Source organism: Aptenodytes forsteri, unplaced genomic scaffold (genome assembly GCF_000699145.1).
Source record: "Aptenodytes forsteri isolate BGI_AS27 unplaced genomic scaffold, ASM69914v1 Scaffold2, whole genome shotgun sequence".
Classification (NCBI taxonomy): Eukaryota; Metazoa; Chordata; class Aves; order Sphenisciformes; family Spheniscidae; genus Aptenodytes; species Aptenodytes forsteri.
This window is the reverse complement of record NW_008795695.1, coordinates 11,014,421-11,030,441: the sequence shown is the minus strand read 5'-3', so window position 1 is coordinate 11,030,441 and position 16,021 is coordinate 11,014,421. Positions and strand designations below refer to the sequence as shown.

The following is a 16,021-nucleotide window of genomic DNA, read 5'->3' as shown; positions in this document are numbered from 1 at the left end:
TTATATGCATTATATATATTTATACATTATATTTTTCTTTGATGCTAATCAGCACTAAAAAGAACCTTTTCAAATATATGACATTATTCTTAAGGGTTAGCTTGACTTGGGCCAGGCAGAAACTTGTCTACCTGATGTCACAAAACAAGTGCAAGCTCATTTTGACAATTCCGTTCCTTGCCTCTTTGGAGATCACATTAATACGTAAACCCTGAAGGACTAACAGCATCTCAGATACACTTCCAGAGAAGAGATATCATTCACTGGGTATATCAGACTAGGAGATTTTGAAATCCATTTAAAGCATCCCAAGATTTTATATCTCAGAACCTCCTCTACAAACTTTCAGCTGATGAAAGGAATCAGTTTGGAAAGAAACATGCATGTGGGTGGGGAGAAAAGGCAGTTGCAGCCAGGCAAGCTCTGAAAAAAAAGATTTTCCTGAGATGGATTTCATAGCCATGAAGGTGGCAAGAACACCCCATTTCTCCATAGGGACGCTGAGTGCTCTCCTCAGTCCCTACACCTGCACAAGGCAGGAGCACCAGTTTGCTAAGCTCCTGCTCCACTGGAAGCATTCTCCTCCTGCTCTCCTTGCGCTGCTGGTTGATGCGTGAGGGCAGAGCTCCATCCTCTGTCTGCCAGCCCTTCTGCTTGGCCTCTCCATCCCAGAGGAGGAGATTTGGCTGGCAGCCACCGCCTTCTCACAGCAGCCGGAGGACAGGACAGGCCTGCTCTCAAGTCGAGCTCTCAGTGAGCAAGTATGGACACTTCTTTGGTCTGGGTTTTTCAGTTGGGCACCTAAGTCAAGCAGCCTGAGTCTAGCCCTAAGCCTACTGCGTATTTATTAGAAAAGACACGAACCTCTAACCTCTCCAGCTTTGCTGAATGATCAAGTTCTTTCAGTATTTAAGATGCCTTAATTAGCATTCTTGACCCAATTTACAAATTTCTTGCTGCTTTGACTAATCCTGCAGACTTGAACAGCAAAGTCTTAGCTTGTAGACAAGCTTTAAGCTACAGAATGCAAATACTTTATTAAATAATTGTTTACAAGGATCCCTTAAAATGGAGGCTGGACATCACTTGCAGTGCATAAATGTTGTTTTAAACACGCAAGTCAAGACACAAATCTTCTTTTCCAGTATTCAGTCACCACAGACAAAAATAAGCTGCTTAGCACAATAGGGAAAATATGAAACATGCAGTAATAGAAAGCACAGTATACTTCCCATGTCAGCCCTGTAACTCGAGATAGATAAAAAGATGTGAACTCTTTTCCACTGAACTACGAGTTCAAGGGTAAAGGAGCCATCTCCCTCTTCTACCAATGCAGACAGGTGTGACATAGCGATGGAGTCTATGTAGAGGCTTGCTTTCTATTGAAAAGTTGTTGACAGCGCTCTATAAGCTGCAGCAGAAACTGAATCTGATAACAAATTCAGCCACTGAGGATTCAGTAATGGCTGGGACTCTTGACTTAGGGCCTCCAGCTCACCTTTTGCCTCTTTTTCCCATGCCTATTATATTATTCTGCATTGACTGAAAATAGAATTGTACAGTTCCAAGATCCAAAACTGAATTTCTTGAAGATATGTGGGAATCTACGTTTGACTTTTTTTGTTCAGAAATTCCACAGCAAAGTAAGACAAGGATAACATATGGATTGTTTTCTTTTTTAGTTCTACACTTGCACTGTCTGGTTTCAAATACAATATAATATATACATATAAATATATATGTATATATGCACACCATATATAGTGTGTATATAGAACAAAGCAATCATCATCCTGACTCCACAACTAGCGACAAAGGTCCAGTTCTGAGAAAATGACATAAGGAGACAAATCAAAATAGGAAGGTGGGAAAACAGCAAGACAGGCAGAACCGTTGTAAGTGGGAAAAATAACTTCTTGCCTATGTTTTTAACTGTAGCAAATACTCTTAACATGTATTTTAACTTACTTGCATGTATACTTAGTTACACATACGTGACAGACTCTGAAATTACTCCCCTAGACGAGCATTTCTAACATTACCATATGAAATTATCTTGTGCCTATAACACATTCTTTTTATTTTCTATTGCTCTGTTGGAAAACTAGGAACACGTCACAAAGAGACAGACTGTGCCATTTGCTTCTTATCATAGAAATGGCACATCAGTGATGAGAGTAAATTGTCTGTATCCTGTCTCAGGTTTTATTTCTGTGGAGTATCAAGAGCTTTTTCTCCTTCCGCTGTGAAAAGCTGAATGTTCTGCAGGGATGAAAACCATTTAATTCCGCATTTAATTTGACATGACTACGTACTTGAAACCATTGGCTTGCATTATTTTTCTGGTGGTTTTACAGAGGTGAAGGTTCACACTGCAAGTTTATTAACCTTGCCAGTACAATAAAAACGAACGTAAACAGGTTCAGATCAGAAGCTAAAAAGTTACGAGATTGGGAAGGAAAACTATATCAGTGTGAATCAGAGTTTAAATAGGGCAGCTGTGTGGTTATAAATACAAAGTTTCTGTGCAATGGCAATGTGAAAATTCCATTTTAGGGAGCGTACAAGACACCTGAAAGCTAAATTCAATTCATTAATGAGAAAAGTAATTTAAATTATTTTTACAACTGATACTGGTGTTAGGAAGACTTATTTGATTTTTTTTTTTTATTAGAGGAGAGAAACAACTAGTACCAGTTCCTCAGGGACTCTACTAGAAGTGTGTAGCAGCACAATTATCTTCTCCTGTTGCTATCTAATTTATTTGTTATTTTGATTTGACAATTAACATTGACTTTGGAAAAATACAGTATCCCAAACTGTGCTGGTCTGTAATACTATTGGGTTTTTTGCTTTCTTCTAGATTAAAAGTTGCATGTTAAGGGAAACCCCCTTTCAAGAATGCCTGTTTCCATATTAAAAGTGAGATTTTTTAAAATTTGAATTTAATTTTGTTTTTCTAAAGCTGATTATTTGCTTCATGGTCTTTTTTTTTTTCATCAGCTACAACCATTAAAATAGACTACCCATGTTTTCTGTAGGTTTGGAAGCATCGGATTCAATTGTACTTAGTGGAGAGTTTTATGCCTAAAGCAAGGATTACATTTATCAGTAAATTTTCAGCTACTATCATGTTCTCACAGTCATAACTGCAATGTTAAATCTCTAAAACTACCAGGAAATGTTCCAAATCAAACCAAAGGTGTGGTGTCCACCTCAATTAAAATAATAGATTTTTAGAGCAGTTCTGGTAAAAGTCCATATCTTAAACCTCACTTCCACAAAAAACCAGAAATGGCCTGCTCATGCCATTTTAATTTTGAAAATGTTAAAGCATTTCACTTGATAATGTTGAGACACAGTATGTGATTTTTGCGTGGCCTTTCAGTCAGCCCAAGGTAACCAGAAGCAGTTGTTTCCATACAGACAAGAACTGATCTAGCCTTGCTTTAAGGTCCTTGTGGTCATTTACAGCTGTTACTGCTTTAACTGACTTCACACACAGCAGGCTCTGCTCATTTCCCCTGTGCCAGAGGACCTTAAAGTAATCTGAGATCTGGAGGAGATCTATCTGAAATCTGTCTACATCTGAAAATGTAAACCAAATCTTACTTGCAAGAAAGGCCACGCTTGTGCTATTTTTTGAAAACAAAGTAGAAACTGATCTCTCTAGAGAAACAAACTTTTGTTTTAACAGTACATTCTTAATCTGACCGTAGTGATAGTCTTTACCATCCATGTAAGGGCTTCTTTACATGCTGACCTTTAAAGTATAGCTGTATGTACATGTGGATGTATTTCAGTATTGTTCACATTTTCGTGCCAGCATCCTTAATTTAAATGTGAGAGCTGGACTTCTGGTCCCAGTGGATTAATTAACAAAAATGCAATGATGCACCTCGTCAGCATCACTCAGGTGATTCAAACTGATGGACATGTGGAGACCGAGTTACAGTAATTCATCCGTGAATATATCTTCAGCAGAGCAGCAGGGCAGCGCTGATATTGGTTTCCTTGTTGTAGCCTGACCTCCCCATTACTATTAGTAGAGCATTATGCTTACCCATCACCTCGGCACGGTCAGGTTTAGCTGTGAATTCATGGGTGTGGTGCAGAACCTGTTGAAGTCAACAGAGTGGCTCCCACTGATTTCAGTGAACCATAAGTACAGTTTGAACTCCTCACCCCTCCAGCCTCTGCAGAATCTGGGCTCCCAAGATATCCCAGGAATCAACCCATGAAGGATGCCAGTTTCCGTGGAGTCACGATCGATTTAACCCTCAACTGAAGCGACGTATAGTTGAACAGTTTCCGTTCACTGCACCAGGATCAGCAAACGAGTCTTAAAACTCCAGTGTTGCTAACTAGAGGCACCCAAGCAAGGGCGTCAGCACGGCTTTGCTAGCTCAGTCAGTGGGCAGGAGAGCGCTGTCTCAGAGCATCCTTAAAAATGTATAAAGCAGCTTGTGTGACAAGGTGAAGATGGGAATGGAGAGCTCCCATACTTTATTTTTCTATCACCATTTCGTTATTTATTGACATTTTTTCTGACTTTAGTCTTGGAGTGCATATTGATTTACATGGTGAGGTCCCTTTTACAAGTTTTATAACTTAGACTTTGCATTAAATCAAAACAGGAAGGCCTCAGTTCTGCAGGTGCACTGGCCCTGTGAGGCAGAACATCTACGTGGCATCTCCATAGGGTCTAAATCTATCTGGCCCCTGGAGTTAATCAGGTTTTCCTTCTCAGTTCAACTATGGCAGTCATGCTTTTGCTTTAAGACATATTGATTAAGGACTTTTTCTTGGAATTATAAGGCTTAAATCTAAATAAAAAAATGAATAATCTTTAAAAAAATTATCCACGTTAGTTGGAATCCTCATTTTCAGTCACTTAAACCTAATCTTCAGTAAGTATAAATCAATGTATAGTCTTGCTGAAATCAATATAGCCACTCTGATTTATACCAGCAGCAAATTTGACTCCTGAACTACAGTTTTACTGATACCCTGGTGTCCCTTAAGAGATAACTCCAATGATTGTAGTCAACAGTAACTGTTGTTTTTATTTTGTTGTGTGAAACATAGCTGGTATTTTTAATGCTTTTATGAGAATGCCAGTTTTAGCAGACTGCAACATGCAACATTTAACTAAGTGTTATAGATCTTCAAATTATCTATGAGGGTGCAGTTTTCATGGAGAAAGAAAAATGAAACTTGCCAATTTAAAGTACAGCCTTGCAGGGGTAATAGGGAATTCTGATTTCTCCGTCTAGAAATGGGAAACTTGGTGTATTTTTCTAAGGTGTTTTGGCTATTACCTATCTATGTGATCACAAACTTGAACAGTGTAAAGATGTGATTTTATGTCATCTGCCAAAACACTGTGAGAAGCGCAAAAGACGTAATGGCACGAGTCACGAAGCCACGAAGGGCAGAGCTGTGGTAATTGCCCATGCGGCAAAGGGGACCTGACAGGCAGCTGCAGGTTAGCAGCTGAAATGCATCCAGACACCTTATTGGCCTTGTTTAATGTTATGCATTCAGTCGGTTTAAAAATGTCCCCCAAACGTTGAGCGCTTCGGTCATTTTTCTTGGGCAGCGGAGCAGAGGTTGAAGATACTCTGAAGAAGGGAAGAGCGCCTGCCTGCTCTCACAGCAGCTTCTTCGCTAACGAGAAAGCTGTGCCCTGCCACCTCCCTCCTTCCTCTCCCCTTCTGCCTCTTGGCTGCTCGCTAAGCCTGTAATTTAAGAGAGTACTTGGACCTTTTGCCTTTTATTCTGGATCACATTAGAAGGCTGCAGAATTATGAAATCCAATTTTTATATTGAAAAAGTGGGCTCGGAGTCTGTGAGCTCCTGAACTTGCTGATGGTGTGCTCCTGTTGACCGAGAGTGAGCTGAGGTTCCCATTCATTCGAGCAGTCAGTAATTTGCATGGGGAAATTTCACCTCCATTTCCATTACTGATAAATACTGCTCTAGAGAGTGGAGCCCTGTTATTCAAAGCATCCTTCAGAAATTTTTTATTGTTCAGTTGTGGCATTTTACTGCAACATTTACAAGAAAATAATAATTATTAAACAAAGAACATTGGGAAGGCAGTTCCACACTGAACAGATCCTGGGGAAATAAAACAACAAAACAAATACAGGCATAAGTTAAAGCCTGCCTATTGCTCTGTTTCTCTTCATTTCATTATCCTCCAAGTTTCCAACAAGTATCTACCTGACCCTTCAACTGGGTGCTGAGTCAAGGGAGGCAACACGAAGCCCAGCTGGATGCTGTGAGCAGCTGCTCCCCGCACCCATCCACCTCCCGGATTCAGGGCAGGGATGACTGCATCTGGAAAGGATCCCCTTTGCTTCCCTTTGCAGCCCATCACTTTTCCCAGCTAATGAGGTAGGAAGGCAGAGCCAGTGCTGAGCTCTTCACTGAGGCACCACCAGGCTGAGACTTGTATCAGCCAAGCAAGGAGGTGCAGGACTGATCCTTTTTACCCTCCTGCTTGGCTGAGCAGGACACAAGATCAAGGTAACCAAAGGGTTGGCTTTATTGCTCATTAAGTCTATTTATCTAACGTTGCAGTGTGCTGTGAGCCTTGTGGGTCTGAGACTTAGCCTGTTGGTGTGGGAATGATTGCAACGCGGTGCAGACTGTTCTGCGGGTTCAGCGCAGGATACATGGACAGAAGATGGACAGTAAGGGAGCACCAGCCGGTTTCAAACACTGACAGCAGCAATTGTAAGAAATGCTATCGCTGCTATCAGTCTGGCTTCAGCTCAAGCTGCGGCTGTCTAAGAAAGCTTTGCCTGCTAGCTTCTAATGGTGTGTCAGTTTTTGAAGTGACAAAGGCCTCTGAACATCGCTTGTGCTCTTTTTTTCATCAAACCTCTCACCTTGGCCTTGCAAACCCTCCACCCTCTCCTCGTTTCTAATATAAGCTTTTCCTATAGGCAGTCCTTTTTTCTGAAAATCAGCCTGAGAGTATCAGCAAAGACTTCACTGATTTATTTTCTGTGCCAGTGAGCTGGCAAACCCCACTAAACTTTTTAATCAGCACAAACCTGAACTTAAAGCCAGCTGTCAGTAGCTCTGTCTCCCTTGCTTCCTTTCAAAGGAAAACACGATATCCCATCAGTGCTTCCCCTTCCAAACTCAGGGCAAGCCAAGAGATGCCCAACACCGTGCCAATCCATCTTTGCCAGCGTTTGTACACCCCCCAGCACTGCACAATGTTATGAAGAGGTGTATACTTGGGTCCCAAATCAACGTAACTACGTCAGCAAAGCACCTTACCCGTGCTAACAGAACTGTATGGATTCAGTTCTGGCATGATCTCTGATCCCATGAGATTATGCCAGAGACATCTTTAAGAGCTTTTTTTACCCACACGCCTATTCAAGCAAGCTGTGTGAATGTCCTGTTCACCTAGACTTATTCTTACCTTTGTTAAATTAAATATCCTGCCATAGTCACCAATCCTACTTTATAAACTTCTCTAAAATAATCTTTCAAATAGCACGGAATTTCCTTCACATGGCAATCAAAACTTGAAAATCATCAGGCAGTCATCATCACTTGCTTTTACTTTACTTGAAGTTATGATTCATGAGAAAATGCATATAGCTATCGTGACAACTTGGTAAGAGCATCTTTTTTGCAGTCTGTGATGATCTTTGTGTTGAATATAGCACAAAACCTTAGATTTTCTGGAGCAGATGAAAGCAAAAATACATGTAAGCTCTCTGGCATTTGAAAGAGGTATGAGGTGAATCTTCAGGGAGAAAGGAGTGCATATCAGCTTGGTTTAGTTCTGCAAACAAGATAGCTGTCGAATAAAATCCCAGAAAATTTGAGCAGTGGTATTTTTTCCTCTGTGTAGCCTGTCAAATTCATTCCAAACCTTCCCATACCAAAGCTGACCTCCAGAAGGAAGATAAAAATATCTATTGTTTTTGCAAAACTTTTTATATCATCTTAGCTGTACTGAAATAAAGGTAAATATTTTTTTTGCCCAGTGCCACATTAATTCAGAAAATACTGCCCTTTTGGCAGAATGTGTTGTTTATGATAAATATCATACGAAGTGACTTTTAGCATTTGTTTACAAATATTTATTGAAGCTAACATTTTCTTAAGTGTACTATACTAAATAATTCATTAGAGGATTAGCCACTCAGAAAAAAAAAAAAAGACTGAGGTAGCTCTGGCTTAAATTGCCACATTCAGATTTGACTGAATGTTTATTATTTGTGTACAAACTCAGTGTTTCTAAATACAGCAAATTTCCCTTTTTTAAAAATGCATCAGAAAACTATAGTTTTAGAATGTCTTTTGTACTAATGAAGCCAAAATGCATGAATTATTAAACATGCTCATTTTCAGTGCTCATGCATTTGAAAGGTTTGCTTTCCTTACTAATAAGGCGCACACACCGCTGAAAAGAGGTAATTAGAGCATCAAAGGTAATGAACCATCCTGAAACTTCATAATGCTTTGCCTGAAAAAAATCATCATTCAGCTGAATAGCAAGAAACCAAAAAAAATGTCTACACTGTTGTGTCCAGAAGGATGAGAACCAAAGTCTTTCCAAGTAACTCCATAGCTATGGCAAGAGGCTTTTAATCTTCTCAAAAATACCTTCAGAATTGATGTAGGAATGGCAAAAGTGAACCCCTGTGGTTATATTTCAAAGACTGTAGTTTTAAGGCAGAAATGCTTTAGTTCTTATAAATCAAAGACTTTTTTCATCCTGTGAGACCGTTCCAATCCTAGCAAAGAAGAAAAAGTTCCATTCCCAATTTTCTTCTTTTCCAATGATTTTAATAATCTGCTTTGTTTTATAAGCAGTGGCAGGGAAAGATGCTTCTTGCGGATAAGAAGGAGCACTGGCACTTTTTATGATAGGAAAACGTGTACATCATACCAAATAATGGGTGCTCTGTGTAAGCCATGTCAGAGATTGTGCGTTGTGTATCCAGCTTTAGAGAACAAGTTTCTCTCCCTGGTTTCTCATTACTGCAATCCTGTTGGAACTTCGCCCCCAGACATTTAGAAAATTACAGTAAAATGACTGCATATTGTTTACACAGATTATTGACTATGTTTTCTTATGTAGATTTAGGGAGGAAAAAAAGGTCTTTTCTACATAGCCTGAAGCTCTTAAATACACGTGAGAAATGTCTAGACAGCAGCTTGAAAACCAGCCTTCATCTCTGTAAGGTTCAACACTCATCTTTTTTATAGTCCGTGCATATCCGTCGCTCTCAAGAAGCAGTGATGTGTTAAGGTACAGAAGCAGCTCTCCGAGGCGACGGCGGGGGACCGTCAATGAGCCATGTTCCGGCTTCCGCACCAGCTCCTTCCCGGAAAGTCGACTGCATGAAAACTCAGTAGTAAAAGGGAATGCATGTGAAATGACCCGGCTGGTCTTAATAAAGCAGCGGGCGTTGTGCCACCTGGCAGCAGCCCATCACAGCCGGTGTTAGGGCGACAGGAAAAGGCCTTCAGGAAAAGGCCTGTTGTTGCAGGAAATAGGGATGGGGGTTCAGCGCAGAAAATTGGTCCTCTTCTACCGGGGCTGAGGGACCCCTGTTTCGCATGGGGAGCAACCGTGGGAGCGCAAGAAAAACCCTGCTTTCTTACCCCGGCAGTCTCTGAACATCCCTGACAAGAGGGAAGTTACTGCTTTGATATTATAGTCAGTCACAAAGTTTTCACGCCTACTATTGCCATCTCAGAGGTGTGCTTTGCTCCCTGCCTTCGTTGGGGCCCTGACAGCGATAACCCACACCTGATGCAGCCAAACGAAGGCTCTCACCACCTTCGTTAGTGGGCAGAGACAGGTACGCGGGGGCAGCATCACTCGCTCCTATACTCTTGTCTCTCTCGCCCACTGGGGAGGAGTGGGTAGCCATAAGACTCCTTATTTAGGGTACCGTGGTGCTGCAAAAGACACAGCCAAAGGGAGCAAGTGATAGAAGCGTTTCCCATGCCGGCTGTCTCCTCCCCGCAGCCCACGGGGAATGGTCTTTGGAGCAAACTGCCCCCACAACTGAGTTTTGGAAGGACTCGGTCCAAAAGGGAACTGGGGTGCAGCGTGGGTGGCCAGGGGGTCGGGGTCTGGGTGCAAAGGGAGCAGTGTAGCTGTTGGGCAGCACAGATGTACCTGCAGGCAGCTCGGTTCGATGCCTGTAGTGAAGTGGAGTGAGTCGGCGCCTGCCTGCGTCTGCCAGTTCGTGCGTCCTTATCCTGATGTACTTTACCCCAGCGGCAGGTACATTGCTGTCTCAGCTGAAATAGGTCTCATATGCTGAATGTGTTTGGCATGAAAGGTACTGTAGGAAAATAACGTAAATGAGTAAAACCAACTAATTTACCACAATTAATTTTTCAAGTGGCAATCAGTACGATTATAAGCACAAACCTCCCCCTCCCTCTCCAACCTTACATAAATGTTGCCGTGGTGCCTATGTCAGCCTAATCTTGAGATACACACATCTTACTCTATGGGGGTTAAATACTGTGTACCATGCATCTCTGCTGGAGACGTAGCTAGAATAAAACATATGGTGTCAGACAGTGCCTGGGGGATTTCTATAGGAATAAACAGTGATTCTGTCCAAATGTAACTTCTCAGGAATTCTCTGTCTGTGACCTGAAATTATGGATAGAGCAGATGCTGTTAGTCTTTTAGGTAAGATTTGCAGTGCCTTGACTTATATGAGAAAGTAAAAGAACTGTTTTATTTTAGATCATTGGGCAGCTTTTAGCTTGGTTAGGGAAAATGAAATTGTTATATATTGTTTTATTACAAAGAAGTGCTTTCCTGGTCTACTGTTTATGCCACTTGGCACAGGTCACCTTAATTTCTACTGCCGTAAATAGCTCAGGTAGACACAGGTGTGGTAGTGCCAAGAGTCTTCTACTTTAAACATTCAGGATGCATCCCACCTGTAGATGAGACTACGGTTTTGATATCAGCCATGAAAAGGAAGCTATACACCTCAGAGGTCTGTAAAGAAGGGGAAGTACTGCTCTTGAATGTGCCTGTAACAGTGCTCTTTTTCATATATACGTTAGGCTACACCATCCAATATTTTTAGAAGGGAACATTATTATGTGCCTGATTGACCCTCATTTCCGTGAAGCAACTTTATGAATACCTAACAGGCAGGGCTAGAATAAATAAGCCAATCTGATTTCTGTAGCAGGTCTAATACATGTACAGATATGTGGAAGGTAACACTCATCCCTGCCTAATTCCAGACAGCAGGTCCAAGGCACTTGTTTGAACTCAGTAGCTTTGCAAAGGCAAATCCTCTGGACTGAGCAGGCTGCCATCAGCAGGGTCACATAGAAATGCCCAGGAATCAGGGGAAATAACGAAAAAGAGGTTTCATCAACAATACAGAACAGAAAGGAAAGTTGACGCAAGAGCTAGGGTGCCAGCCCCAATGCATTTTGTTGCCACAAAACAGCAGCATATTAATGGCCATAGTGGTAGAAAATCATTACTGGTTTAAACACGGTGATGATGGATGGCAGGTAAATGTTGTTATGTTAGGACAAGAATGCTTTTCTGTTTTATCCAGGAATCTCTTTAAAACTATAGCCCTAACACTCATGCCTCCATTTTAAATAATTCAGTCATTCTACTCTAGATTGGGGGTCATTAATTGTAATTGTGAAGTTTTCCATTTAAAATGGAAAACAGGAAGTGGAAATCTACCGAGTCTCCACATTTTCCAAGTTTTGACAAATGAAAACCAAGACCTTTTCTTTTAGGATTTTGAGAAAAACTTCCTGGTCTTCTCAGTTTATCTTCTCCATGCTGTGAGTGCATGTAAAACACATCCCACTTCTCACTGTAGTCATTCTATTTTGAAAACAGGTATTAACAGTGAATTCTTAGGGATCTGCCCAAAAGGAGTTTGTTGACCCATTACCCTTGATTCTGTAAGCTCACAGTGTAGTAAATGGCCGACAAACGATTTATCAATTATAAACGCTGCAGTTGGATTGATTACACATACTCCGCTTTGGTGGCCAAATCCCCCAGCCAGCAGGTGAGTGTAACACAGCGCATGACCATAAGTAAGGACTTGTTTTTCACTTTTGCCTCCCCAGGTGATCTCATGCATTTGCCACCCTACCTTAGGATGGACTTTTTATTAAACCGTGGCGTGCAGGGCACGAGCAGAGACCTGGGTTTGGGGCAAGCCTGCTTGGAGCCGCAGAAAAGCCGAACCTTGAAGCGCCCCACCGTCCTGGAGCCGATACCCATGGAGACATCCTCCACAAGAGAAGTACAGTCATGGCAACCTGGTGCTGTGGCAACATTACCTCAGCGAGAAGGAGCTGAGCTAGGACAGGCAGCAAAAATGAGCAGCTCCCAAGAATCCCTGCTGGACTCCCGGGGCCACTTGAAAGGAAACAATCCCTACGCAAAATCTTACACCCTGGTATAACAAAAAGAGCATGGCTGGACAGTGGCTGTAAATATTTACACTGAAAAAAAAATCCAATGAAAGCTACCTTTTTTTTATTGAATTCCAATATTTATAATTAAAGAAGAAGATTGCCAAAATATTTGACAAAAAAAAATAATAATATGAACGACAGACAGTGCAAAGACTCTCTTGCTTTTTTTCTGTCTGAGTGTGAGCTTCATCTGACTGGATATCTGAATTTTTGGGTAAAAGAGTCCAGTTTTCTGATCTTCACAAGCGTTTGTGTTTTTACTGATTTTCTACGAAGTGCATGGAGACTTAACTAAAACATTTTAACTGGAAGTTCCATCAGACAAGATTTAAAAGGGGAAAAAAAAATCACACAAAAAAAAATCACCCTATTTGTGAATTCAGCAGGAACATTGATTTGGAAAAACAGAAAGTCTTTTGTCATGTTTGCACTTTTTTTTTAAATTAGAAAATGGGTCCTTGATTGTTCTTTTTTTGTTGTTAATTAGGATGAGTGATGTCAGTGGAGTGAGGGGATTGATTTGGTTTTTTTTTTAAATATTAATTTAATGAGACACTCTTTGCATTTTGTCTATGCGAAATAAAAGGGTCTTCTGCCTTTATTTGTGATGTCTGCTTCCGTCGCCTTCTGCTGTACTTGGTTTTCCCTAAGTGTAATAGCCATGTCAGCACCATACTCTGAACAATGTCTTCTTGTACCTTGGGCAGAAAAGGAAAGTGGGGGGGTCATACCTTTGGAAAAAAATCGAGGTTCACTTACCCACAGCTTTTTTGCTACCATGGGGCTGAGAGCCAGAACAGCGCAAGTCCCAAGTGCTCTGAATCAAACTCCCCTGAGACTCTCTGCATTCTCTTCACCTCCCACCCGGAGGCTTTCGTTTGGCTTCAATATTTTTTGGATCAGAAGAAATGTATCGACGTTACTTTACTTACTCCCTAGGAATGGATCTTTAGTCCATTTGGGAGCAGCACTCACAGAAATTAGTCGCTTACATAAGGACTGGGGAAAAAAAACCAGCTTTTCCCATAATAGGAGAAAGGGGAGGAAAAAGTCATTCCAGGTCTTAAGGTCAACACAGCTTTCTTTAGAGGAAAAAATCTTTTTACAGGGGAGCTGTCAGCTCATATTACTTTGTTGCATCTTTTGACTACGTGAGAAGTAGTATTGCTTGTTTTATACGAAGCATAAATGATTGAATACTACAGTTGGTGGGTTTAACGCAACAACACCTGAGCCGCCTTGCTAAGTGCCTCCTTGTGTGTATTCTGGCTACCTTTGTGTGCCTTGACCAAAAGAACATGGTGCAGAGCATCCCAGATTAGTACTAATACAAACACGCTGTTCAGAGCTGGCTGGAAATATTAACTGGGGTCCGAAAGCAATAAAACTCGGTGAGCTTGAGCAGGCTGAGAAACTCTTGCAATTTCCCTGGCTGGTGACAGTGTGGGCACTGCTAATGCAGACATTTCTGCACCATGCTCAATTCAAGTTGTTTTAAAATAGGAAAATGCAGTTATGTATAATTGTTTCATTACTATTACTAATGTAATTGTGTTGTTATAAAGGCACTAAGTTAGCAAAGTACAGAAGCGTCTTGAAATGAATCAAGTTGCACTTTCATCCTTAGCTCTGTCAAGCCCAAGTGTTAAAGTCCTGGAAAGTCCTACAGAAAAAGCCAAATGAAGACATCCTTGAGGTACGTACTTCTTACAGACCTACAGAGAAGTGCTGAGATGTCACCCGGATAAGGAATCATTTCCCATCTACTCTGTCTCTTTGACCAATATGGTGATAAAGCACGTTAAAAAACAAAACAAAAACCCAAAACAGAAAACAAACAAAAAAACCCCCAACCTTTTGCCTCTGTAAAAAATTTAAAAAAAATCAAAAATTAAGAATTACCCGTTAAGTATTTCCAAATGGAATGTAAAAACTCTGTGTTGGAGAAAGATTAAATTATTCATTCGCTTTGGGTTTTTTTCCATACAGAAACATTTTGCTAATACAAACCTAATTTAAACATGCAGAAAGAAATTTCTTTTACTATTTCCCATTGAAAAACTCTGCAGAAAACTAAACTTTTATTGGAGATTTCATTTTTGGGCAATCTAGTTCTTTTTGATTCCCACAAGAGTCTTTGCAGTGTGTTCAGCTTAAGCTGGATGGGGCATTAGTACTGCATTTACCAAAAAAAATTTATTTTCTCAGGATTCATTCAGGACTTTTGAGTCTCAGGCCATTTTCGTCTTCCATTCAAGCTTCCTTCTTGTCCTCTGAAAAAAGACAAAAAGCTTTTGGGCAAAATCGAGGCTTGATCCATTTGTTCCTGTGGCTCTTGGCTGCTCTCGAGCACGGGGGTGGCAGGTCCCACGGCAGCGCTCCCCACCAAAACTCGCCTCCAGTGACAGACAAGAATGAGCGTGAGACAGAGGGGGGGAAATATTCACATTTTAAGCTCCTGGTGACTGCTGATAGTGGAAATATTCCAATATATCCCTAAATCTACCTTTAGCTGACAATCTGGAAAGTGCCAACTGTCCTTGACTGAACAAGACTTCCTCCTCATCTGTATTAAATATGCCTGGTAATATTCATCCTCCTTATGAAGTGAAGATGCCTTTGGGGGCCCCATATTCAAGGAAATTCATGGCAAGTCTCCTGCGAGCTAAAACCAGAGTGGAACCGGGCTGTTGCTTAGCACACGGAGGCTCGGACCTGCAGGGTGCCTGGCTCCGCACCCTGCATCCAGCCAGCTCTTCAGCACACGTAACTTGTAAACATGTCTACTGTCCCTTTGGCTTGGGGGTTTTATTGGCTTTTAATTTTCCAAGCAGCACTGGAGTGGTAGAGCTAGTTAAACGTGTAACAGAAGCTTTAAGGAAATGCCTGTCCTACTCTCATCTAGTCAAGGTTTGGAGGCAAAAGTAATCTCTTTTCTCAGATCAATACAGCTGGGAGCAGTCAAGTCCCTGCAGGTTCGTAGAACCAAGATAAGAGAAAATGTGCTGATGTGTCCCTACCAGCATCATTTTAAACACTTCCCTGTAACAGAACCATCAAAATCCATGGATCCTGTAAGTCTGCATCCCAGCACGTGATATACTTCCCCCATTGCACCAAACGCCCTCTTGGAAAATATTCATGTAAGTGAAAAAAACCAGTCCGCACCAGCATGCGATCTCAAAAGACATTCCGTAAAGCACCGGAACATCTAGGGATCAAGCAAGCGCACCTTGCACAGAACTGTGACTCCATCTTAGTCCTGAGGGTGATAGGAGACTTTGCTTCAAAAGATTAATTTAAGAGCTAAAGTTCTTCCCTGTCTTCTGTCTACTAAAATTCGTAACTCCTTAGGGAGACTCGTTCTGTTTCACATTATACTTTTCCCCATGCCCCAACCTCAGCTAACCCTTTAATGATTCACGGATAGTAATTAACTCTCCCTTTTGTCTCAAATGAGTTAGCAACTCCCTCACTCCTGCCTTTTCTAAGAACCCTTTTATCCTTCTTTATTCCATTACTGTTTCACTTAAAT

At 41.3% G+C, this 16,021-nt stretch overlaps 1 protein-coding gene across 1 annotated transcript in view; it reads left to right on the top strand.

The window, feature by feature from the left end:
• DSCAM (DS cell adhesion molecule) overlaps positions 1-12,473 on the top strand; it is a 416,982-nt gene extending 404,509 nt beyond the window's left edge. Inside the window, exon 33 of the mRNA XM_009283090.1 lies at positions 12,133-12,473. Coding sequence (XP_009281365.1) covers positions 12,133-12,473 — 341 coding nt within the window. The remainder of the gene's footprint in view (positions 1-12,132) is intronic.
• The last annotated feature ends 3,548 nt before the right edge of the window (positions 12,474-16,021 follow it).